General features: G+C 39.6%; 3 protein-coding genes across 7 annotated transcripts in view; 2 read left to right on the top strand and 1 right to left on the bottom strand.

Annotated features, from left to right (window-relative positions):
• LOC117473676 (zinc finger MIZ domain-containing protein 1-like) overlaps positions 1–7086 on the top strand; it is a 106036-nt gene extending 98950 nt beyond the window's left edge. For all 5 annotated transcript variants that reach the window (XM_034119409.1, XM_034119407.1, XM_034119408.1 and 2 more), the window contains 5 exons: positions 16–84; positions 169–410; positions 537–694; positions 3223–3513; positions 3596–7086. In XM_034119409.1, the coding sequence (XP_033975300.1) occupies positions 16–84; positions 169–410; positions 537–694; positions 3223–3513; positions 3596–3703 (868 nt within the window). In that variant the 3' untranslated portion in view covers positions 3704–7086. The remainder of the gene's footprint in view (positions 1–15; positions 85–168; positions 411–536; positions 695–3222; positions 3514–3595) is intronic.
• Positions 7087–7419: 333 nt separating this feature from the next.
• LOC117473675 (peptidyl-prolyl cis-trans isomerase A-like) lies at positions 7420–10875 on the top strand. The gene is made up of 6 exons (XM_034119406.1): positions 7420–7655; positions 7862–7892; positions 8593–8681; positions 8769–8865; positions 9543–9618; positions 10514–10875. Exons 1-6 carry the CDS (start codon positions 7503–7505, stop codon positions 10647–10649), a joined length of 582 nt encoding a protein of 193 aa, XP_033975297.1. The 5' UTR covers positions 7420–7502; the 3' UTR covers positions 10650–10875.
• A 697-nt stretch (positions 10876–11572) lies between these two features.
• On the bottom strand, positions 11573–23797 carry LOC117473674 (zinc finger CCHC domain-containing protein 24-like). The gene is made up of 4 exons (XM_034119405.1): positions 23389–23797; positions 22193–22393; positions 13870–14034; positions 11573–12703 (listed from the first exon to the last, which is right to left on the bottom strand). The coding sequence occupies exons 1-4, from the start codon at positions 23599–23601 to the stop codon at positions 12590–12592; spliced, it is 693 nt and encodes a 230-aa protein (XP_033975296.1). The 5' UTR covers positions 23602–23797; the 3' UTR covers positions 11573–12589.
• Between the last annotated feature and the right edge of the window lie 556 nt (positions 23798–24353).

Below are 24353 nucleotides of genomic sequence, written 5' to 3'. Positions count from 1 at the left end.
CTCTTCTCTCCTCAGTAAAACAGCGTTATTAGAGGGACTCGAAGTTGACCAGTATATGTGGGGAATCTTAAACGCGATCCAAAAGTAAGTTGAAAACAAATGTACTATCCATATAATGACTTCTCTCTTCCTGTCTCGATCTTAACCTTTTAATCTGTATTTAACCAGCTCGGAGTTTGAGGAGGTGACCATCGACCCGACGTGTAGTTGGCGGCCGGTGGCGATTAAATCTGATATCCACATCAAGGAGGATCCGGATGGACCGCTGGCCAAAAGGTTTAAGACTATGAGCCCCAGCCAAATGATCATGCCCAATGTGATGGAGATGATAGCTCAGCTCGGCCCGGGACCGACACCGTACCCGTTATCTTCCCAGCAAGGCGGCAACAACAGTGAATACGGCAGCCAAGGTATGACATAAATATGAAGTATTAATAAGATAAAGACTAAAAAGATGTCTTCCTCAACAGGAGTTTAAGAAGAAGTGTAAGAAATGTACTGACTATGTATTTACTGTTTTTTATTTTGTGTGCTAGGCAACAGTTACCATGGGAGCTTTGACTTCCCCCACGGCGCCCCTGGTGGTACATCGATGAACGACTTCATGCACGGCCCCCAGCTGTCTCACCCCCCCGACATGCCCAACAGCCTGATGTGCCAGGACAAGCCGCTCTCACACAACATGCCCGACTCGGTGAGTTTTCCCCTCTCTCTGTCTTTTTATCCATATCAGATTTTCGAAGATGTCACTGTTTCTCACTGTTTTGCTTCCATGTTTGTCTGATATACTATTTCTAAACTATTATAGTTTATATATAAAAAACAGAAGCTAAATTTAAACCAGCTGCAACTCAAAATGGATGTACATATAAATGCGTCAATGATAATTCTTCAATAATATAATAATACTAGAGAATGCAATTCCTGAAGAAATTGCTAGTGGGAATGCTTTATGCTGAAAAGCTGACACTGAACTGCTATGCTGAAATGTAATGTGTAAGAAGAAAGTGAAGAATTTAGATTGAAATGATACATGAACACTGGGGGCTTGGATGTGTGATAAGAGAAGAAAAGAAAGTAAAAAGGCTTGGAAAAGCAGCAGAATATTTGAACTGCAAACTTTTTAACTAACTTGATGGCGAGTGATCTGTCGCCATGGCAACGACATTTGATGACACCCCATAATACGCTTAGATGTGTTGATGGCTTCATCGTTACCAAACCTGTGAAGTTTTGGGCCGTTTGGAGCATTTTAACTTCAGAAGTTATGAGAAAACCGTGTTTCATGTCAAGCATTGTGTTGCCATGGCAACGGCATTTGAAGAAATCTCAAAACTGTCACGTAGATGTCTTCACGGCTGGACTGTTAGCACACATGTGAAGTTTGAGCACTTTTTGACCATTTTCATAGGAGTTATAGCAATATCGTGTTTTACGGCGAGGGATGCGTTGCCATGGCAACAGCTTTTGAGGAAAACTCATTAATGGCACATAGATATGTTGAGGGCTGGACCATTAACCATCATCTGAAGTCTCGTGCTGTTTTGACCATTTTCATAGGAGTTACGACAACATCGTGTTTTATGGCGAGGGATGCATTTCCATGGAAACGGCATTTGGTGAGATGTCAGATTTGACGTAGAGCTGTTGAGGCATGGACCGGTGATATACAGGTGAAGATTGGGAGACAATCGGACCGTGTCCATTGGAGTTACAGCGACATCGTGTTTTATGGCGAGGGATGCGTTGCCATAGTAACACCACATTACGTAACATCAGATTTGATGTAGAGCTGTTCAGGGCCACAGTGTTAACCATCATGTGATGCTTGGTGGCGTTCTGAGCATGTCAGTTGGAGTTATGACATCATCACACAGGTGTTTGTGTTTGAGGTGACGACGTTATCAAACACTTGTGCTTGAGCCCAGAGATCAAAGGTGATGTGCAGTAATCAGTGAGAGGAGAGCCTTTCCATTGATCTGAATGAGAGATAAACCTCTTACATGTGAACGTTTTGTTGAAGAACCGTAGCAGCTATCGGTGAAATCTCAACGCGTGAAGCATGTCAGGACCCTGACGAGCGTCTCAGTCTGCTTTTTGTGTATTTTCGGGTCAATAATGTGGCCTTTTTGGCAGATTAACTATAGGTGTGCGGCTGCTGCTGTGAGGAAAGATCAGGCTGAATTTACAATGGGCCTTAATGGAAACATGTTGAATGTTTTTGTCACTTCATGCCCTCAAGAGGCATTTTGTTTATTTGTTTTGCTTAATCTTTTTTAATTTTTCAAGCTAAGAGATGTTTTCCTACGTTTCTCATGGAAAAGTATGTCCCAGGAGTGTAGGGTTTGGGAATTATGGCAGGTTTAAAAAAATATATGAAGGCGAATTTCAAGCTGTCCCCCACTCTACCTGTGACATCACGCACTCTAGCCTTAACGAGCTGCGCAATACACACTAATGTTAAAATCTGAAGAAGGCCTCTTTACCAAGGTCTGAACAATGTTTAATATCTCTAAAAGTATGAATCTGATTTAAAAGTTGTGTAAGACGAATAATGTCAGAAAGATGTGTAACATTTTAAAGTTGGAATGAGGTTTCTGAGTGAAAGTATGAAGGAACAGTTAGCAGTTGAAGTCGCATGAAGATGAAAATGTGATGAATGATGGGATATATCTCTGGAATTATGAAAGTTATGAATGAGTAAAGTAATAGCCATCGATTCCCGATCGAGCTGAACGTTTTGATGTTTGAATAGAGTTTCTGCGATGTGGAATGTGGGAGCAGAAGAGGCGCAAAATAACCCGGCGGAATAATAATAATAAAGAATTCATGCGTAGAAGAACAAGTAGTGGGAATGCTGTATCAACATTCCCACTAAATTATTCCAAAATGGGCTTTTGTTCAATATGACTTTTTGTACTTTTAAATAAGGACACATTTGAACACAGGACTTTTACAAGTGTGTCCACATTAGTATTACTAGTTTTACTTAATTAGAAGATCTGAGTACTTCATCCACCGCCAGAGTGGTATCTATCTTGTTATGTAACTTTCAGAAAGAAAGCTTTTCTAGTATTGCTAGTATTTCCAACGAACACAAGAAACCTTTTGAATTCACTCACGAATACAACATGTCATAAACATTTGTGGAGCCTTTTTTTAGACCATATTAGTAACTATCGGTAACAACCCTGGTCTGATTATTTCCCCATCTCTCCACAGATACCTCACTCTGTAGGCAATGACCATTCGCATGGTCCTCTGCAGAGCTTACATGCATCTCCACATCCTGGGAGCCAATCAGGGCAGCAGCTACACCACAACGGGCCTCCTCAGCCGTCACGACAGGCTCCGCCTCCTCAGCAACATCAGCAACATCAGCAACATCAACAACATCAGCAACATCAGCAACCGCCCGGCCCCAACAACCATCCCCACGGCGACCTGTCCTTTAACCCCTCGAGTAGTTTGGACAGCCAAGGAGTGTCGGACATGCCCGAGCCTTCTTTAGACGTGAGTCCTGACACACAGCAGAAAATATCCGTATTTAATAGTGTGTGTATTCAATGACTAACCAATTTCTCCTTCCTTACAGCTTCTTCCAGAGCTTGCTAACCCAGAGGAGCTGTTGTCATACCTGGACCCCCCCGACCTTCCCAGCAATAGCAACGATGACCTTCTATCGCTCTTCGAAAACAACTGAGGCAAATCAGACACAAACTTTTCTGACTGCCTGCAGTTTCCCCCGAGAACCCCGGGCGGTCGCTCAGTACTTGATAAACACAAAGATGCACTCCCTTTCTCTTCTTCCTCTTGTACAGTTTTCATTGGCCAGCACAGATTGACTGAAAGAGGTTCAAACTCCAAGAAACAGTGGGATGTGGGGGGGGGGGGTTCCTCTCACAACGTGGCGATACTTTTGAACTGTGCAGCTATACTCAGTTGGTTTTTTTACGCCACACACAGGTGTACGTGTGCACATTAGGATCGTGTTGTAGCATTTTTTTATCCATGTTTTGTGTCCTTTTGAGAAGAAAAAGGAATTCACTGTATAAAACAGAAAAATAACTGAAAAAACCTGCGCTATCTGGCCAGTGTGCGCTAAATCCATTTTGTTATTCCAAACTGAGAGGCCACAGCTTCCTGGTGTCACAGCTCCATTCCCTGACTGGTCTTGTTAGCCGCACTGTTTGTCCACCACACATCATTTAAAAGCACAAGAGATTTTGGCAATGCAAAAAGAAAAATCAGTCTTTACAAAAATAAAACTAAGATCAGCGTATGTCTGTCCTTGTTTTTTAAATGTTTTGGTCATAAGGGTTTTGGGGAATGATTGGCTTTGTCTACAATTGTGATACATACATATTTTTGTCAAAAATAGATATCCCTGCCTTTCAGTCCCCTAAGGGATGACAGCTGGAAGGTTTTTGGCCCCACTAAAACAGAAAAAACGTTTATATTGCATACCACTAATACCTTCTACATATTGTATAGTTATCATCCTCCTGTGCAGAGGAGTGACTTTAATGGAAATAAAAGAGAGATCCGGGTTCCTGTAAAGATTCTGCTGCGTTATTCGCTACCTGCTACGACTCCTTCCATGCCGTCTGCTTTGCATTTTTGCAACATTGCATCTCTCTCCCTGTTAAATGATGTGCTGTTAAAGTAGTCTACAAAGTGCATGTGTGCCAAGCCCTTGTCTAGTGATGTTTCCAAGTGGTTAAAAAAAAAGATAGTGTGGTTTTTATCAGTTGCTGTTTCCATGGCTCTTTTTGTTTGTACATTTGTTTTTGATTTCTGTCAGATTTAGTATGATTTATTTAACACTAACATTGAAGGGATAATGCTGATAACAGCGATACATTTATCATGTATTTGCTGGATATAATGTATTATGTTTGTTTATTTTCTTGTTTTTGTTGCTGCAAAATTAAACTATCCATAAATCGTTTGGGAAACTGCTCAAAATCACCAAAGGTAGAGGGATGAGGATAAGGAGGCTTGTGTTTGCTTGGTCCTGTGTGTGACTGTGAGTGTGTGCATGTGTGAGTGTGAGTGTGAGACTATGTGAGTGTGTTTTTATTGGTGTGAAGGGAGGAAATATTGATTTCAAAGATATAGGGGAGAGAAAAAAAACAGTTTATCCATCAATGCTGTTCAAGAAGTGATTTTTAAAGCAGTATTGGTGCAGACCTTTTGCCACGTTTGTTTTCAAATTCACTTTGGAAAAGAGTGCTGTTCAGTATGCAAATGTATTATTTTTTAAGAAAAGCTATTGTACTGTAAATATCATTGTGAATATTTTTGTATCATCTTGATAATGTTTGTCCTTTGATCATTAGTCGTCCGACCCTAACAACGTATGCTCCCAGACTCCCACCTAACCACTGACTTTGTTTGTAACCAGCGTACGACAGCTCTCTCGCATCCTTGTTGTGAGGAAGCCAGTCCAAATGTCTCATAAGCTATTTCCTGCAGGTCGCGTGCTTTCTCGTCACTTTCCTCCCAGTGCACTCTGTCTCACGCCTGTCGTTTATAGACAGGCGTCCCATTTTGATGTGTCCCATCTTCCCTGCATCAGCTCACGGTGATTGTGTAGCATCATTTCAGTTTTCAGATGTCAAGCTTGCAATATTTTCTTTCACACTCAGATGTATTCGGTTGAAAAGTTTGTGTATTCATGAATTTCTGTTAACATTTTATCAGTGATACAAAACAGTAATGGTTTTTAAAAAAAAGACGTGGTATCAGCTGGCTTTCAGTGTAATTAGTGGGCTATGTGAATATCATAATTGTTGCTAATTGTCAATACACAGTGGTATTTTAAAGATATATCACAACCATATTTTAAAGAAATCCACAATATTGTTTATATTTTTGTTAAAGAAAATGTGGCTTTTTTAAAAGGCACCAGACCATATACATTTTTATCCCCATATTTTGTTTTTTGGTAAATTATTTTGTATTGGTTTTTCTTATTGATCTGTAAGGCTAGAAATCCAATTTCTTTCAACTGTAGCATTGTGCTGATATAACCACCCTGGTTTAATGTAAACATTATTTTAAATGTCATTTATAAAATATTATTTTTACCAGTTCAGCACACTGACATGTTGTTTCATATTTATGTCACAAAGACACATCGAATAATCCCCCATGAAATTATACACTACCCCATTTTCATCTTTCGTTATCTGAATTGAAACTTTTTGTTCATTCCCATGAAAGTCTTCATCATTTCACATTTTGTTCTCACTTCCAAGTGAGCCAATTTGATCTATAAGGCAGCACCCCAAATCTGTTGATGCACAATCACTATAAAAGGGCCATTACTCTTGGGAATTGTTTAAAAAAATAAAAATGAATACAAAATACAGAGAGGAAGGGCACGTGCATCATTCTGGCCGGGAAAGGATGTCGAGGGCAAGGCTAGATCAAACGTCCCAAGGATGCCTGTATATATGTAAATGATTATAGAGACATGTGAACAGAAATGTATTCATGTTCCCTGGGAATGTGCATTGTTTCTTCAGAATAATAAAAGCTTGCAACCCCTCTACTGGAAGTGGCTAAATATGGAAAATGAAACTTGTTGGTGAATGTTTGTGGGTATCTTTCAGCATTTTGTTCTCCCTCTGTAATATACTTTCACCTCTTATGTCAGGGGACTGGGACAGCTATGTTTTATATGTAATATTTAGCCTAAGTGTTCTAGTCTGTCACCTGCATACACTGAGGTGCTAAAGCTAAAAAAGGAAGTAAAAACAAGGTTACAAGTAAATTATTTCGCTGGGGTGGGAGGAAGGTGGTGGGAGGGACTGGTCCAAAAGATTGTAACCAAATCCATAGTTTGTACAATTTTTTGATATCATAAGAAGTTGGAAAAATGACACAATCTAAGGTTATTCATGCAATGTGGCCATTGTGTCTATTGTGTACATTGTATGTACAATCATTTCATATTCTAAACTGGTCAGAAAATAAAGGAACTAATTGTGATTTTTAGTCTTGCAGAACTGTATGTAGTTAGATGATGTGACAACCTAATATTTATCTAATAAATACGTATTCAGATGATACCTGTATGTCACTGTGGTCTTGTCTTTTGTGCAGTTGCATCATAGTTTAGACAAGAGGCCTGCCTAAAAACAATATAAACAGATTAAAAATGCAAAGGATAAAAAACATAGATAAACAAAAGTTAAACATTTAATTAAAAGTAGGCATGATGTATAATAGCATAACAGTATTAGCTGAATTAATGCACACACCCAAACATACCAAATGTAATCCTATCAGAAATGTACAGTCGATATGGTAGCAGAGCCATTTCAAAAGTCCCCTTATGCAAAGCATGCTCTGTATCACGTTTAATCTCGCGAGAGTTTCCCGTCTCAGCTTGCAGTTGATATACTTCCGGTTGCGTGAGAAGCACTTCCTTGCTTTTCATATGTAAGCGTGACACTTGCTCATTGCCTAGCTGAGCCTCAATAACTTGGAAAATGTTACTTTTAACAAACAGAATAAAAGTATGTTCTCTCGCGTTTACCTTCGCGCGCATGTACAGCACCGGCCCTGCAGCTGCCAACAAAAACCCCACGGTGTACTTTGACATTGCTGCAGACAACCAGCTTGTCGGCAGAGTAACCTTCGAGGTGAGACACTTCTACTTTCATTTAGGTCATGTTTGCACTGTATGAAAAAGAAACTAACCGCTGCTAAACACCTGAAATATGTATCGTTTCCGGTTAGTAACGTTAACATAGATAGTATGTATAGTAGTTAATAGTCGCTGCGGCTCTAGTTTTCCAGAGAACAACTTGTCCACATTTGACCCTGTGGCATTCTGTTTTTTTTGCAGCTGAACGCAGACGTTGTGCCAAGAACTGCAGGTCAGTACACGAGTCTCCTTTCCTGAAAACACTCAATACAAACACGTATACTCAATTGCATCTGAAAGTCAAACCATGTTTTTTTTACTCTTATCCATCAGCGTTAGTTACCTTTCACATTACTAGTATTCATCTTTTTTCACGTTTCTTCACATTAGGTGATAATGTATTTGAATATTTCTCATAAACTAAAGGAGTAAGTATTCCTTTGTTTTGAGAATATTCTCCTTCTGTGCACCAATAATATTATACCGAAACATCACACATGAGTTATTTGGGTGGGATTTAAGTTACAGATAATTCTGCTATTTGAAACTGATTCAAGCATGGCTGTCTTAAAGTAAAGTCATTGTTATTTATCTTTGAATTTATTTATGCATGTAAAATCACCACTAACACACTTACACTCATTTGTGATTTCCTTTGTGATACCAGACATGCCTAGAGTCTGAATGACAAGAGCTTGGCATGGTTTGAATATTATTTAAATACTTCTGCACATACACAGCCTGTGTGTGCCTAAACACTGAGATACCCAGCCATAATAAAAAGAAATAACCTGTACCCAAACTAAGTACAGATTAGTTGTTCCTTTTCAAATAAGAGGGACTATCATACATTCCAATTCAAACTAACACTTGAGGGAAGCACTGACCTGTGTTGATTGTGAGAGAGAATTTGACGCAAATCTTTCTCATAGAGAACTTCAGAGCGCTTTGCACAGGGGAACAGGGCTTTGGTTACAAGGGATCGATTTTCCACAGGGTGATCCCTCGCTTCATGTGCCAGGTAAGCTTTTGTCTTTTCCTTTTGTTGTCCTTTTGTTGTCCCACAGGCATGGTGTTACAGTGCAATGACAGCAGTGTTATATTTCAGGGTGGAGATTTTACTAACCACAATGGAACCGGAGGGAAGTCTATTTATGGATTGAAGTTTTCTGATGAGAACTTCAAGCTGAAGCACACTGGACCTGGTAAATATCTTATTCTGTTTGTACACAAAAGAAGATATACACAGTGTATTTATGTATGTCGATGTAGAAAGTTGGCTAACGTGATGCATTATCTTCAAGTATCAGTTGAAATCACAGAATTATGCAGAATCTGTTTTCTTTCATAAATACTGTCAGCTACTGTTCTATTCATCCAAACTCTGTACTCAGTATTACTTTTGTTGCAACAAACCTCAAAGTGTTGCACAAATTGCAGCATTACGTCTTAATCACTGCACAATATATTGAGAGGATGGGATACACAGAAACGTGCAAATGTACTAAATCTCACTCTTAAGAAGCTGCAGTATTTTGGCAGGTAAAAGTCTTCTCTATATTTTGTAATTATTTACATTAATCTAGATAATATGAATGAATATTTTGTTATGTAAAAGCCATTAAACATTATGCAAGAGGGTAACTCAGAATGTTTGGCTAACTCATTTTCACCAGCAGGTGGCAGCATTATGCAAATAGTGTTGATGTGTTGTGAATCATCTTGGTTTAAGTTTTAGATGATAATGAAATCTGTTCTCCAGTTCAACATGGACATTTTGACTTGACAGGAAAAGTAAAGCTGTTAAGATAACTGTTTTGTTTTTGTAAGCTGAATGCACAACATGTTTTAAGATAAATACTTTGTAATTGATGCATTGTAGGTATCTTGTCTATGGCCAATGCTGGACCCAACACCAATGGATCCCAGTTCTTCATCTGCACCTCTAAAACCGAATGGTATGTGCTGACAGACAACATCATGAGTCTTGATGCTACTGTATTTATTTATTTTTTACAGCATTTCACCGTCATTGGCTTTATTTGTCATTAATTTGTATAGAGCTCTGATCATTTGCTGAAAACTGAAGATCTTGTGCAATTGGGAAAACCAAACAAAAGCAGACACATCAATACTCAACATAAAGTAAAAATAATTATACTGGGGTGATACCTATCCTATTTAAACAGTGCCAGTTTCACCAAGCAACTCTCAGCTCATATTTTCAAAGGTTTAATTGTACACCACAAGTATTAAAGCCTCCATGGATCTTCATTTTCACTGCCTTTTTTAAATGGACATAACTTGAATGACTACTTACTTATATATGTAAAATATGATAATCAAAATGATAAAGCTCATGGTTTCACCTAAAGTCTGTGAGTGCTTCTGGGGCACTGTGCAGTTTGGACACTGCAAACTTGACACATTTTGTCAAATTTGACTTTGAGTCCCTCACAACATGGAAAGAAGAGAAACTACCCTGGGACAATTTGAAAAATATATTTTGTATACCATCCAACAATACAATTCTGCTGCCTTTTGGATGACTTTTGTTATTGCAGCCTCTAGGAGATATGTAGTTAGTGATTCCCAGTTATATTTAAAATGCTGTTCCAGAGGTTTTTTCCCCAGATCTTCTGGGAACAAAATTGTTGGTGGATGCTGTGAATTCATGTCATGTTTTGACAGGAGGAGCAGAAAGAAGATTTGAATGATGGCCTAAAATAGCAGAATTCTTGCAGGAATAGTGCATCACCCAACACAAAGTCATGAGTCAAAGCCTGCTGGGTGCATCAGGGATTGTCTCTCAGTGCGGGGCAGTGATAATACAGCTCTTCTTTCTTCATTTAGGCTGGACGGCAGGCATGTTGTCTTTGGCAGCGTGAAGGAGGGACTGGACGTGATCAAGAAAGTGGAGGCTTTCGGTTCCCAGTCTGGGCAAACCTCCAAGAGGATCACTATCGCAGACTGCGGAGAGCTGGAGTAGACTTGGTGGACACGGTCCTAGTCTCATCTCCTGCTGTAATTTCTACGCAAGGGTCCGAGTGAAAGAGGCTCTTTCTTCAGGCATGGCACACAGAGCTTCCTCTCAGGACAAAGATCATCGGTTTCTTATCCTGTGTTAGTCTTCTTCGGGTGACACATTTAACTGTGACATGTGAAAAAAAAAATGTGAAAAGGCAATACAATAAAACAATTTTTTCTAAATATAAGCTTGTTCTTGCCATCTGTTTTTCTACTACACATCCTTAGTAGTAGTAGTAGTAAAGTATTACACAACGCTCTAAACCTGCAATAACTTTTTTAATAGCAATAACTGTCCGAAGCTGTTTTAATGGAAGGTGTGTCCGTTTATTGGGGGAATGTTTGATCACCAGATGAAGAATGAGATCAGTCCCTCGCCTCTTCTGTTTTTCTCATCAGCCTCGGATGACTAATGATCCCATTCCGCTAAGTATTTACTCTGCCGACATCTGTCCAGAAGAATTAAGGTCCAAGATGTCAAATTGCTTCTGCACAGGGGAATGTTTCCTTTAGTGGGGGTCAGTGTGGAATCGCTGCGTTTTGTATCACAGCGTACTGGAGGCTCTGCCAGTGGTGGTATATGAGAGGGTGACGATGAAGCCAGATCTGATCTCGCTTTGCCATAAGTAAACTCTACCAGATGTTGGAACAAATGTTAAGATGGAGATTGTGATGTTATGTGTGTATTACATTTTTAACATCTGGATAAGTCGATGTACAGTTTGAGTTAGATTTTATCATAAACAGCCCTGTGTGGACTTTCCCATTATATCCTCCCCAAAACCTCCCCACCCTAAATCCACACGGACACATGGGTGTATTAAAAACAATTTCATATGCTCAAAATGTTACAAGCAGAAACAGATTTGCTATAGATACCAGGAACATGTTTAAATACATTTTAATACAAAAACATTTTACAAGATCAATCTCATGGGTCGAATTAAGGCACATTGAACGGTGTTACATATTAAACGGTTACAGATTACTGCTCCATATTCAATATTTAATACAAAAAGCCTCTAAATCACATGAAACCTCCCACTAAATCCTTCATGATCTTTGGTATGTTCAAATTGTATTTTTCTCATGTAACATGTGAGACTTTGTGACCTCTGACCTATAAAACAGCACTTTGGTGAGTCTTTCTAAGCACTCTGTTCCAAAATACAACTGCTGTAATTCATTATATTTTTTTAAAGGAAGCACATTTTTCTCTATTGCATTGCTGTAATATGTGAAATCACAGACTCCCTAAAAGGTGTATTCAGAAATACAAGCACATATTAATAAAAGATACTTGTTAGTTGGCCAATATATATTCCTTCACAAAGTGTAATAATCATCAAACGGTAATGGCTTACAAATATATTCAAAATGTATATACCCTCCAGTACTGATAATACAGATAATAATAATGCAGATACATACTAATACTGCATTTCCCTCTTAATAAAGACTTGTTGCATATTTTATACAGAAAACATAATTTCATTTAAGTTATTTCTGGAATATACAAACATGTAAAAGAGAATCTTCTTAATCTGGAAACTACACCTTTTTCCTACACTTTGGACATGAGTGACAAGAGACACAGAGCTAAGTTTCCTAATTCACAGTTGGTAAGATTCATAGTTAAGACTTTAAAATGAATATTCACATGATAATAACTGAGTAAGTTGGAACCACCCAGCAAATGCAATGTACTTGTCTCCACTGAGAGACAATGTAAAAAAATTGAGCCTCTTATATTGAGAGTCACAGTGTCATAGAGGATAATTAATGACAATAAAACGTTAGATGCATAACAGTACAATAACACTTATTATTATCATGTCATTTTAGCAATAGAACTGTCCCTTTTTCTTAAAAGGTTGTGTATGTAAGGCGAGTAAAGGTGTGTTATTGCACGCGGCGGCAGTAGTAGCCGAGGACTTTGCATTTTTCACACAGGTGTTGGGGGTGCTCCTTGCTCTGGTCCGATACATCCAACCCGTCTGGTTTCTCCAGAGGACGCTGGAACAAACAAACAAATAGTTACTCACACAGAAAGATTTGACGTCCTACTTTGTGCAATTACTCACAAATCATAGAATTTAAATCATCATCACAGCAGACACCAAAATGCATAATTAATACTTTTTTAAATGTACTTTTGCTGGGGGAGTTTGAACTTGATACTTGGCTAAGACTGTGTTTACAGTGCCTGTAAACACAGTCTTAGCCAAGTATCAAGTTCAAACTCCATCTCCAAATTCCAATTCCACTTTATTTTCCTTTTTTTTGTTCACTTTAGTTTATTAATATAATTTTGATTGCAATGTTTTGTTTAGCCCTTTGTAATTGATAATAAGGTTATAGACTATAATAATGGTTTGTTAGTGGCTATGATTTTTGAAGAAAAGTCACCTTTATATGCAAAAACGTTTTGAAGGGCGATTCAGATTCGCTGATATCTGCATTTGACCTTTAAGTTTGTCCAAGAGTTACTGTTTATATAATATTTCACGCCATGCCTTTATAAATTGACACATGGCTTTTGGACCATGAATAGATTTTTCCATCAAGCTTAGTAACTGAATACAGCACACTATATAACTCAACCTTTTTGGTTAAACTCTTTGGTGTTTTGCTGTCATGCCAGAAAGGAAAATAATTGTAAAGTTTACAGTATTGTTATAACAAGATTTGTTTTTCACATTTGATATTTTCGTGTTTTTTACGGCATACAAACTCATCACACTATAACAAGAAACAATTCTTGTTCTACTTGTGTTCCACGTTTATTAAGTTGCATAAGATAGTGATAAAAATCAAACAATATAATTTATTTAAAACATATTCTGGTATTTTGCCTGCAACAGTATGCCTGTTCTACAGTTTCACAGGATTTGATTTCCACGGGTACACTGGTTACTCTTGGGCGTTGAGAAACATAAAGCAGCTCTCAGCCTCAAGGGTCAAACTACAAGGAAATAAAGTGTAACAATATGCGGTCACAGCACAAATTGGTTTTCTGCCCTGTTGAGTGCAGTGAAGCAGCCTTCCTGTGAGGACTCAACTGAAAACAGCGAGAAGGGCCCGTTCAAAACGTTTTGAGTGTGTACCACTTCATCTTGGGGGCCCCTTGTTACTGAGGGGCCCCCAAGCAGCCTTCGTCTGTCTGTAGGATATACTGTTACCTGCTTATGAGGGTAAACGTTGATGTGGCACTTGATACATTCTTGTCCCATGTTGGCCCAGGAGTTCCCGCTCATCCACTTCCTCTTGCATTTAGGGCATTTATATTCCCCAAAACACCTCTTCTTTCCCTGGTACGGGGTCAGGCCCTCACCTTTGGGTCGAGCCTGAACAGAAACACAGAGCAGAAAACAGTTCTCACATTACTGACCTTGTGTGCAACCCGCTTGAAGCGTCCTCTTGAAACCCTTAAAAACGAGACATTTCAACAGCTTTGCAAACTTTTTGGCTTTTACATCTCACCACCTTTCACTGGAGGATACTTGCTGACCTATTTGGTTTCTTTGGACGGCAGCCAATTCAAAGCTCTGCGTGATTAGAACGGGAAGTGATAGCAGCCCTGTTGGTGGTCAAGAGAGTGGAGTTTTTTTTCCTCTGGAATGAGATGATTATTTAAGGTCAATGTAAGTTAAAAAACTCATATGCTTTGATGCTTGATTATTACGGCTCTGGAAGAGTGAGCACTACATTTCAAAGGAACTTTTCTTATCTTATCTAAACTCTAGAAAGGCAGTGTAGAAATCCAGAAGACCCCAAGAAAAACTGTAAAAGTTTACTTTTTCTTGCAAGTGGGGTTATATTGTAATGTTTAAGTATAATCTATTTGTTGGAAAGAAAAGGGGAGTCTCATATTTCCCATTAGAAATGAACTCGCTCCATCCAGCTGTGTTCCCGGGAGACCATAAAGGAGGCCCCAGCCTGTGGGGGGACCAATAGGAGAGGCCTCTCTGCTATAGGACAAATACCTCAGGCCCTCAGTCATCCCTCCCAGCTGGCTGTGACCCACCAATCAGGACACAAAGATCTTAGCAGGGAGGAAATAAAACCCAGATGAACTCTGCACTTGTATAACATAACAAAATACTAAACCCATCACAAGAAAATAATCTCGACAAGACTGGTTTAAATTAAAATCACCTCGCCCGAAAAGTAGGCCAAGTCAAAATTAAGACTGAATCCGCAGCACCAGAGGAGCTAAACGTCAAACCTTTGTTTTGATTTCCCAGCAGGAACATATGTCAGGTTCAAAACTTCTCACAGATCATTTTATTCATTTCCAGGCTACATGTGTTTAAGAAAATACGTCTCTGACTGTGAAGGCCACTGTGAAGCATTCTGAGGCCTGTGTTTGCTTCATTTTGCCACCATGAGGCACTGTGGGAGGTCACTTTTGATGGCAAGTCTCTTTCCCAAGCGCACAGAGCATCATCTTCCTGAGGGAGGAAACAGCTTTCATTCTGCAGAACAAGCAAAACAAACTCTACCTAAAGTCTGGAGCCCACAGGTCAGCAGAGGGCATGGCACAGTCCGGAGTTTCCACCGGTCCCATCAAAGATGTGACACTGACAACCGACAAATGAAAATCACACTGGTGACCTGACAGTGCCTGCATGCTCTTATGGAAAGCATTGATGGAAAGCAGGAACGTTTGAGTGAATGCAGAAAAAGGCACAAATCCATCATCAAGCCTTCTGAACTCTAGAATGACTAGTTAAAAAAAATAAAATCATAATTACAAAAGGCTGTTTCCCTGAAAAAGGTGCAACACGCTTGGGGCTAGAAATGGAAAATATATTTAAGCTAGTTTATAAGTTAACAGCTATGCTAGCAACTCTGCGAAGTAGCCTACTGAGGAACTCCGGTGTTTTGATTTAAATGCTAACATCAGTATGCTAACATTCTTACAATGGCAATGATAGCATGCTAATGTGTATCAGTTATGTTCAAACTCTTTGTTTGGCGGGCTAGCATGCTAACATTTGCTTATTAGCACTAAACACAAAGAGCAGCTTTGTCTGACCTGAATATAACATAGACTCGTTTTGCAAGTATTTATTCGTAACCCAAACCAATAAATATGAAATGATTTGTGATCTGATGTTGGTGTTACATGAAAAGTTTAGGGAATGTCTACCAAAGTGAATGTAAATCCATTCAAGAGATGTTGAGACGTTTCAGTTTGGACCAAATTGGTGGAACGATCAATACTGCTATGGGGCCAAGCCGCTAGCATAGCTAAAATCATGAAGCCAGAATATCTTAGCCTTGGTAATAAACACATTTTGACTAGAATTTCCCATTGTTTGGCCCCCTTTTCTTTGGCACACTGTAAACAAATTAAAAAGGTTCAGCAACAGACTCTTCACATTTCAAGGAAGATCTTTGCAGCCTGGAACCATGTGTAATAAACTTTTACTTTAGGATAAATAGATGTTAAATTAGTTTATTATGTGCATTATAACTCATCCCATCCAAAAGCCATAACTCCAGTTGTTCAACTTAAATCTGCCCCAGAGTGCGCAGAGCGATGTAAAGCCAGATTTTAGGGCTACAGCAGATAAGCTTGGCTCAGATCCCTGCAGCCTGGTGAGAGAGGCCCAGGAGGTTGGCTGCCTCCCTCTGCCATCATCTGGAAACCATCAGGATAAACAATGGACTACTCCAAATCCTTACCCCCCCCCCCCTCCTCCTCTTCCTCCTTTCTCTCTCCCTCATTCACTCTCTCCCCCACTTCCATAGCCCCATGAGACACTCATCCTGGAGAACACAGCAACACCAAGCCTATTGGATACCATGTGGTCAATTACTCCACACTAACAAACCGCAGTGCTCTCTGTCCCTCGCTGGGTTTCATTTGTATCAGACCCCCAGTGCATCAGGGAGAAGCCCAGCTGTTACCAAAGCAAAACAACACATTACTGCCCGGACTGAAGTCCACAGCAACAAGTTTCCTGAGGTTTAAAGACTCCTGTGTTAACTTAACTTTCATTATCTTGTGAAGTTAATTATCTCCAGGAGGGTTTAAAGGAACCGATTGATGACCTTCCCATTTTGAGTATCAGAAAGGCTGAATTTGTTTATATGGAAAACAATTATTACTGCATCCAAAGAGAGGTGAAAATATTGGTAGTAATTGGTAACAATGAATTGCTGGATATTTATGAGGCAGAAAGGCCAAACCTTTACTGTTTTGTATCACTATAAAATATATATCTTTCGATGTCGGTTGGCATGCTATTTGAAGACGTCACTTTGAATAATAGTTGTTGTACTACATTCAACTATGATCGTAATTCTACTTTTCTGAGCATCTGCTGATTTAAAAAGTGGTTAAAGGAGACTAAGGATACTTTTCGAGATAAAAGACTCAGGAAGCTGTCTGTGTCACGATTTGACAGATACAACTGTAACGTTACGATAAGATAATGCAGAATTCATCATCGTCAGAATACACTAATTTATTTGAAAAATATAAACATTGGTTAAATGTCAAAGTGTTATCAGGATATCCAACCCTGCATCTTTATCTGAAGTATTTATTTAACATACATTTGATTATGGTTATTTATTTATTTTCTCTATGAAGCTATACTCCATACAGTCTTTCTGCAAATCTTGCACATCTGAAATACTGAATGGCTTAACCTTCCCCCTCTCCAATAAAAATATGATTAGATGCAAACAACTGGAGGCTAAACAGGTTTTCTATTTCCCTACATGGCTCTCCAGATTTTCAATCTTGCATCAGTTCCATTGTTAAGAGCATGCTGAGCCCTTATAGCAGAATGATTTCCTCACACATTCGTTCACAGTTATCATTTTTCTTCTCAGCATCTATTTCACGCACACATTGCTGCTTTCATACAAGGAGGAATATGGACCAATTTGACTGAGCATCGGCCCTGGTTCAGGGTAAGTGTACAACATACACAGCTGTAAACTGGTGTTATATTTCACAAAAGCTTAAGTGACAGGGGCAGGTGGGCTGGCAAGGAAACAAGAAACGCAACAGCAAAGTATACCCGAATTCAGCTAAAAACACAGCTGAGAGCAAAAAGTAGAAAAAAATATTTTGACTGCGTAATTCTGTCAAAAATGATTCTCAGGTTAGTTTTATGTCATTGGCATGTTCAATTTGTGCAAAACAACATTAATTAATAATATTAATAACTTTGAACTGCAATAATAACTTCAATTTTGACTGGTAACAAGGAAATGTAGTTGTTATTAGTATATTTAGAGGAAAACTTTACACTTAACCCCCATTTCCCTTTCCTTCTACCCTGTTATCGACATTGACCCAACCCCCCCCCCAGGATGACAAAGGTGATTTATCTTGAAAAAATGCAACTACTTTAAAGCTGAGCTCTGCAGCCATCTTTTCCTATATGCTTCTTATAGCTAGATGACAGACACTGTTTATCAGAGGGAGTCTATCTACCCCACATACCAGGGTTTCTTCTATCTTGCTCATCCTCCCCAGCAGAGGATCTGGCCAAAAGCAACAGACAGCCTACTGAGGACAGATAAGACGTTTATCAGCAGTGAAAACAAAAGGAACAAAGCAACAAAGTAATCAGAGAGTGTTGCTTGAGATTCACCGGTTACACATCCTGCATTGAACTGTCCGCTCCACCTGAAGTTTACATTGTTGGAATATGAAAAATAGTATTTTAACCAAGATATTAGCACTAAGAAAATACTGATCTTTTAGTATCGACAAAACAAAAAAGACTATGTTTGTTAATTAGCAGGATTCAGAGGGCCTGTTGCCTTTAAACAGAGACATGCTAACAGTTTCCCCCCGTTTTCAGTCTCTATGCTAAGCTAAGCTAACCATCTTTTGTCTGTTCAAATTGACTGATATGAGAATGGTATTGATCTTCTTATCTAGCTCTAGGTAAGAATATGAATTTCCATATTTAAGCTTTTCCTTGCAAGTGATACTACAAGATTAACATGTATTCAGTGTTTTGGTGTTAGATGACGATATGCAGACTAGTGTAGTTGTTTCCTGCTTGCCTGATAAGAATAAATAAATCTGAGGGATGTACTGAATACTGCAGCATATTTATTCTACAAGGAATGGTTTAACATTTTTAATTAATAGTAGGATCAGAAGGTTTATATTTTTGCATATCCCAAACTAAATACAAAACTATTGCCAGTTGCCAAATTGGCTGGGCAAACAGAGTGGGAACAGTGGAAAAAGTAGCGTGACTTCTTCCAAAGTTCACAAACAAACACTTTTTATCTTGTCTGTTTAATTCGTAGAAAAACAGAATCGTAAAACACCAAATCGTAATTTATAAAAACAACTTTTCCTTTAAGGATAAGCAACACAATAGAGTTACTGTAAGGATATTGAATCATGGGATACACTTAAGAAATTAAACAAAAAATATCTGCCAAATATAAATAAAGAAATCAGTTTGAATGCTATTATCAAATGTTCCTCTTTCCAAAGTAATTATCAAAGCAGCCTTTTCCTTTCCATTCAGAACTGATTAAACTGTGAAGACATACACCCACTTCCTGTGCTACCCACTGCTGTTACAAAAACTCGTTCTGGATGTAGACATCTCTGGACAGCTGCTGGCCCTTTAAACGAGTGTCGGACGCTCCTCTGCACAGACAGAGACGGGGACGGAGATGACTGCAGCCGAGCAGAGCTGAGCGAACAATGCAGCCTGACTTCCTGACCTTTGGTTCCACAGCCCCTCTGCAGAAAAACAATGCTCTCCTTATTTAACCCAGGCTCTTCCCACCATACACCCATGTACTGTCAGCACACTGTCACTAGTGTATTCTCCTTACAGCAACTTGGTTCAGCTACTTAATTGGCAGGGGGTCATTAAAATGTTGTGACCCTGGGTTAACGGGTAAAAGGTGTTAAACTCGCACCACATTTGGTCACTTGGTTTAACACGGAAAAGGTTTTGCAATCAAATGGGTACAGAGGAAAGAGAATCTTCAGATGGAGTTAATGGCAAGTTGGAAATAAATATGTGATGACTGTTAAATATTGCAACAACAATATTAGGCAATAGATAAAGCAATATTAAAGTGTACTCGGTTCTGCCTATTTGCTGCTTTAAGTGCACTGCTAAAATACAACTAATTGAACATGTTTTATTTAACAATGCACTCAACACAGACAACATCATAAATATTTTCTACTGATACTCTCTTTCAAGTAACTCAAAAGATCCAGCGCAATACTACAGAGTCTTCCAATGTGTTTATCTCACAAGTTGACATCGCAATAAAATATATTTTACAGCCCTACCCAACAAAGACATCAAAAGTGTACCATCAGTGTGTATTTCACTTGAAGCTAAAAATGCCTCAGATTCCAGCCAACCAGAACAAAAAGCAGTTTGTTCATTAGTTACAGCTTTAACAGAACTGAACAGGCCTTTTGTCATGACAACGGCTCAGTAATCAACTGTACGGTTCTGAAATATTAGTAACACATGATCAAATCAGACATCATCTTTCTGAAGCAGAGCCAGGCAGCAGAAATTGTTTCCAGATTTTGCACATTTAAGGGGCGTGGCTGCAAATAGGAATCGTAAATATCTCGGAGTAATCCTTTGACGTCTTAACCCTCTGTTAAAGCACGTAACTTAACTCTTTACTTTGCTGTCAACAGGATGTTCACTACTTACATGCAGAGCACAGCGGGGATAGCATAGCTAATATCTTTCAATAACTCAAATCCATGTACTCCACCTCAATTGGCACTTTTCCTTATTTTTCCTCACCTAAGGTTTCCATAGAGGTACCATATGTTTCTTTATCAAATAAGCAGACCTGTAGAGTTGACATGGGCCCCATTCCACCCAGAGTGAGGCTGTTAAAGGCCCCGCACACCCACTTCCTGTGTGCTTCTTCTCTCATCTTACTGAGCCGTGACATTCTTTGATTCGTGTCCACTGCAGCTCCATTGCAAACCAGTCGGCTATGGAAGCAACATACAGGCCATAGAAAGTCACTGTTGCTAATAAGACGTTTTTTACAACTCCATACAAAACAGCTTTTAAATGGGAATGTTTTGAATTGATTAATGCCTCTTTATCCTTTATTTGAAAGAAACATACTGTTCAAGGATGTACTTGGTTTTCCTTCCGGTCAGGTTATAGCTCAAAGAGGCCCTAATGACTGACATATACACAAAAATAAGTGTCAATTTTTATGTAAAACAAACTGTAATGAAACTGGTTGGTCTCAAACTTTTTCTTCGAACATATTTCTGAAAAACCAACGGACCAGCAGTAACACACTTTCTGCAGGTGTGCACAGATGTAAAAATGTAGAGAGCTATAAGCTCACTGCAAATAATTTTCTCCACATTCCTCACATTCCTCCGCTTTCTATGTTCCCTGCTGAACTGCACCAATCGAAAAAATAGGTGACAAGCTCTCAGAGGCTAGGCCAGGTTAGAAAGAGAACTAAATGTGGTAGTGACAGGACAGATTTGAGGAGATAGACATATTCTTGCCAAATTTCTACTTTGTGTTAAGTTAAAGGAATCTCTTTGGGAATGCTCTCATTCAATTGCTGCATGATGAGAAAATTGGTACCACTCATACAGAACATATGTAGGATACCTGGTGGTGTCCGAAGCCGGGTAGCTTTGCTTAGGACACAGCAAGGCTATTCCCCCCCCCCCTTTTTCAGGTTTTAATACTAAGCTAAGTTTACAGGTTCCAGCAACATATTGACAGTATAGCCGCCAGACCCATTAAACTCTGCTGATTAAGCGTATATTTCCAAAAAGGACTAACTATTGCTTTGAGTTCATATGAAATTCAACACACTGCCTATGATGCAATTCAATAATATTGAATGTTAATTACAATTCTAAAGCTATTAGTAAATCTTTGATGAACAATGCATTATATTTAAGTTCGATGTTACCCCCCTATTGAGAAATGTGCAACCCTTAAAAAGTTGTACAGCTTGGATTTTCAGCTAATTTAATTTCTACTTTTTGCTCGGCTGCTTCTTGGTCGCATCCTGTCCATCACTCATGTGATTATTTCCATTACACCTAACAAATGTCAGGCATTTCCCTCTGAACATGATCAATGGGGAACCGCAGCTGCACATAAAGCAGTGGTAATATTTCTCTCGTGTTTGTAGGAGAGGTCGTGCCTAGTTCCACAGAGAAACCTATCATCTTTCATTAAGGCCTGCTCCTAGATCCAATCTGGCATCTGCTGCTCATTACCAACATGCGGTGGTACATCTAACTCAAATATGTGCTGAGGAATCTATTTCACACTAAAAAGATAATAGAAAAACATCATTTTCTAACTTGGACTTTATAGTTCTAATACTACAAAAAACTTTGAAGAGGAAGATGGTGTCATGATCTTCACCTCACCAGACCGAACATCATATATTGTTTGATGCATTTGATAAACAGCTCAAACTGCAGTTTCTGCACCTGACTGACAGCAGCACTGACTGGCTCACCTGAGGGCAATCTTTGATGTAGTGGCCTTTGTTGAAGCAAAGGTGGCACAGGTAGTTGGGCGGCGGCCTTTTGCTGGGTTTACGTGACTCCGGGGACAGGGAGAGGTCGGAGAAATGGTCCGCCAGAGAGCTCAGGCCGTCCACGATATTGTTGAGGGACTCGTAGGGCGAGGAGCTCTTGTAGAAATTGTTGTTCAAGGCCTGCCAGAGAAAAAGAAGATCATTGTGGTGACTCTACAATGAAAGAGCATTTCAAGCAGCATGTCAGTCCATCCCCCTGATTGATTCTCCTGTCTGTGCCTCTGACAGTAGCCAACTTTATTTCAATCCTGCAGATGTGCTGCCTTTACTGCATCTACACTGTGGGCCAATAGTGTCCGTTTCCTTGTCAGAACAAAATGTCTTTGTCATGCGTTCTTTTGACTTGTTCTTTTGGCACAGCACAATCAGCATCATTGTGTCTCTAGAGGAGACGGGTGCTATGGCACCGCAGGGGCAAGCATGTAGAACAGCCTGCAGACACTAGCTTTTTGGCACCACAGAAAGAGAATTGTGATCAGATGTACATTGCAGTGCTGTCCATGAGACATGAAACCTCTGCATGTCTGTGGCATGTGTGCACTGAAATGTCTTTAGGCTTGTTTATTTTAAAGTTAAACAGCAAATTATGACTTTTCATGCCAATATTTTACTTAAAACCTCCTTTTAAATGATTCATCTCTATTTTCCCTCTTTTGCTAAATGTGTTGGTATTAAATTAAACAGCACCAGGCCCCCCAGAGTGCACAGCATACTCCTCTGAGTGAGCAGAGGCCGGCCAGGGTGAACTGTAACATTTTAAAAAGCTTGTGAGAGGTCTTTCTCAACCTGCCATTCCCCCTGCAGCTGCACACTGACACCAGAACAGTCTGAACACACTCAGGCACTATACCAGGGTACAAAACACATATTCATGTACTACCCACTCACCACAGTGCGACCCAATGGAGGCATGCAGGTGAGGTTTACTGTATGGGCAACAAAAATAACCTGGAGTGAAAAATGTGGGTATATATTCATCTGAGGAGAGAGCTTTTTGACATGCAGCAAAAAAAAGATGATTAATGAGTGCATGGATTTTTCAACAGAGCATGAATTATGTAGCCTATATGCAAAGAGTTGATAATTAGCACGATATGACATGACATGAATTCTACCTCACTCCTCAGCTGGAAGAAGTTGTTGAGATAGTTGGCGCTCAGATCAGCTGCGGTGCGCTTGGAGATGTTCATGTCCTGAGGAGAAGTGTCCGATTCGGCTTTGAACGCATCAAAAGTGCTGTTCTGAGTGTCTTGCAAAGACATGTAGACCCAGTTGAGCAGCTGCGCAGGTTGGTACACAGGGGCACCGGTCTCTATAGCAGACATCATTTTTGCTTTTTGGAGGACTGCACCTCTTGGAACAGTGCCGTCAGAACCACCGGATTTTCTGGGTCACACAACTTCTCTCAGTCATCCCCCTTGCTCCGGCTCTTAGAGGGGCGAACCTGGGGAGCCCTGAAGGACCCCAGTAACAGGACAACTGTCTCGGGGGAGAGCGCAGTGGAAGCATGAAGCGCAAAAGCGTGAATGCCAGTGGGAAGCGTCAGCAGCGCAGCAGCCAGGACTGTGGGCTGGGTCACAGCGGAGAGGAGGTCCATAAAGAGTTTGCATCTTTCTGCAACACTTTTTTAATTATTCATCCACAGTAGCCTACTGGGTAGCCTGTTTCTGAGAGGGACGATCATTGTACTGTAGAGCTAGGCCTATATGATCTCAAACTAAGCTTTATAGGAAGGGGAAAATGTGTTGTTTGTTTGAAACCCATTTACTTTTTGGGTTATTTCATTACACAACGTTGTACTTGTTGTCCTTTTTTAAGTTATGTCCTTTTTCCTGACACTTCTCTCTTTACTGTTTACAACTACCATCTAGAATTTAAAAAAAGAACTAGTAGCCATACTCCACAGTAGGCTACTAGTTATTTTTTTATTAAATGAAGGACTTGCCTTTTGTAAAATAAGAAAATTCCTCACGTCATGGTCCTCAGGTAGACTGACAATAAAACACACATAAGGAACACTGACTTTCAGGTTTTTTATTTTTGGTAAACCTTTATTTGACTACAAAGACAAAATGATGAA

The sequence above is a fragment of the Trematomus bernacchii genome, unplaced genomic scaffold (genome assembly GCF_902827165.1).
Source record: "Trematomus bernacchii unplaced genomic scaffold, fTreBer1.1, whole genome shotgun sequence".
NCBI lineage: Eukaryota > Metazoa > Chordata > Actinopteri > Perciformes > Nototheniidae > Trematomus > Trematomus bernacchii.
The sequence above is the reverse complement of the archived record's forward strand: the minus strand, read 5'-3'. Positions and strand labels throughout refer to the sequence as shown.

What these genes read in the sequence shown, in the direction of transcription:
- LOC117473675 (XM_034119406.1), top strand. Translation starts at nt 7,503, where the DNA reads ATGTTACTTTTAACAAACAGAATAAAAGTATGTTCTCTCGCGTTTACC. An exon ending in TCGGCAGAGTAACCTTCGAG is followed by an intron (nt 7,656 to 7,861) that starts GTGAGACACTTC and finishes TTTTTTTTGCAG; the next exon opens with CTGAACGCAGACGTTGTGCC. An exon ending in CGTTGTGCCAAGAACTGCAG is followed by an intron (nt 7,893 to 8,592) that starts GTCAGTACACGA and finishes TCTTTCTCATAG; the next exon opens with AGAACTTCAGAGCGCTTTGC.
- LOC117473674 (XM_034119405.1), bottom strand. Translation starts at nt 23,601, where the DNA reads ATGATGTCTGCTATAGAGACCGGTGCCCCTGTGTACCAACCTGCGCAG. An exon ending in TCTTCCAGCTGAGGAGTGAG is followed by an intron (nt 22,394 to 23,388) that starts GTAGAATTCATG and finishes TTTCTCTGGCAG; the next exon opens with GCCTTGAACAACAATTTCTA. An exon ending in ACGTTTACCCTCATAAGCAG is followed by an intron (nt 12,704 to 13,869) that starts GTAACAGTATAT and finishes TGTTTGTTCCAG; the next exon opens with CGTCCTCTGGAGAAACCAGA.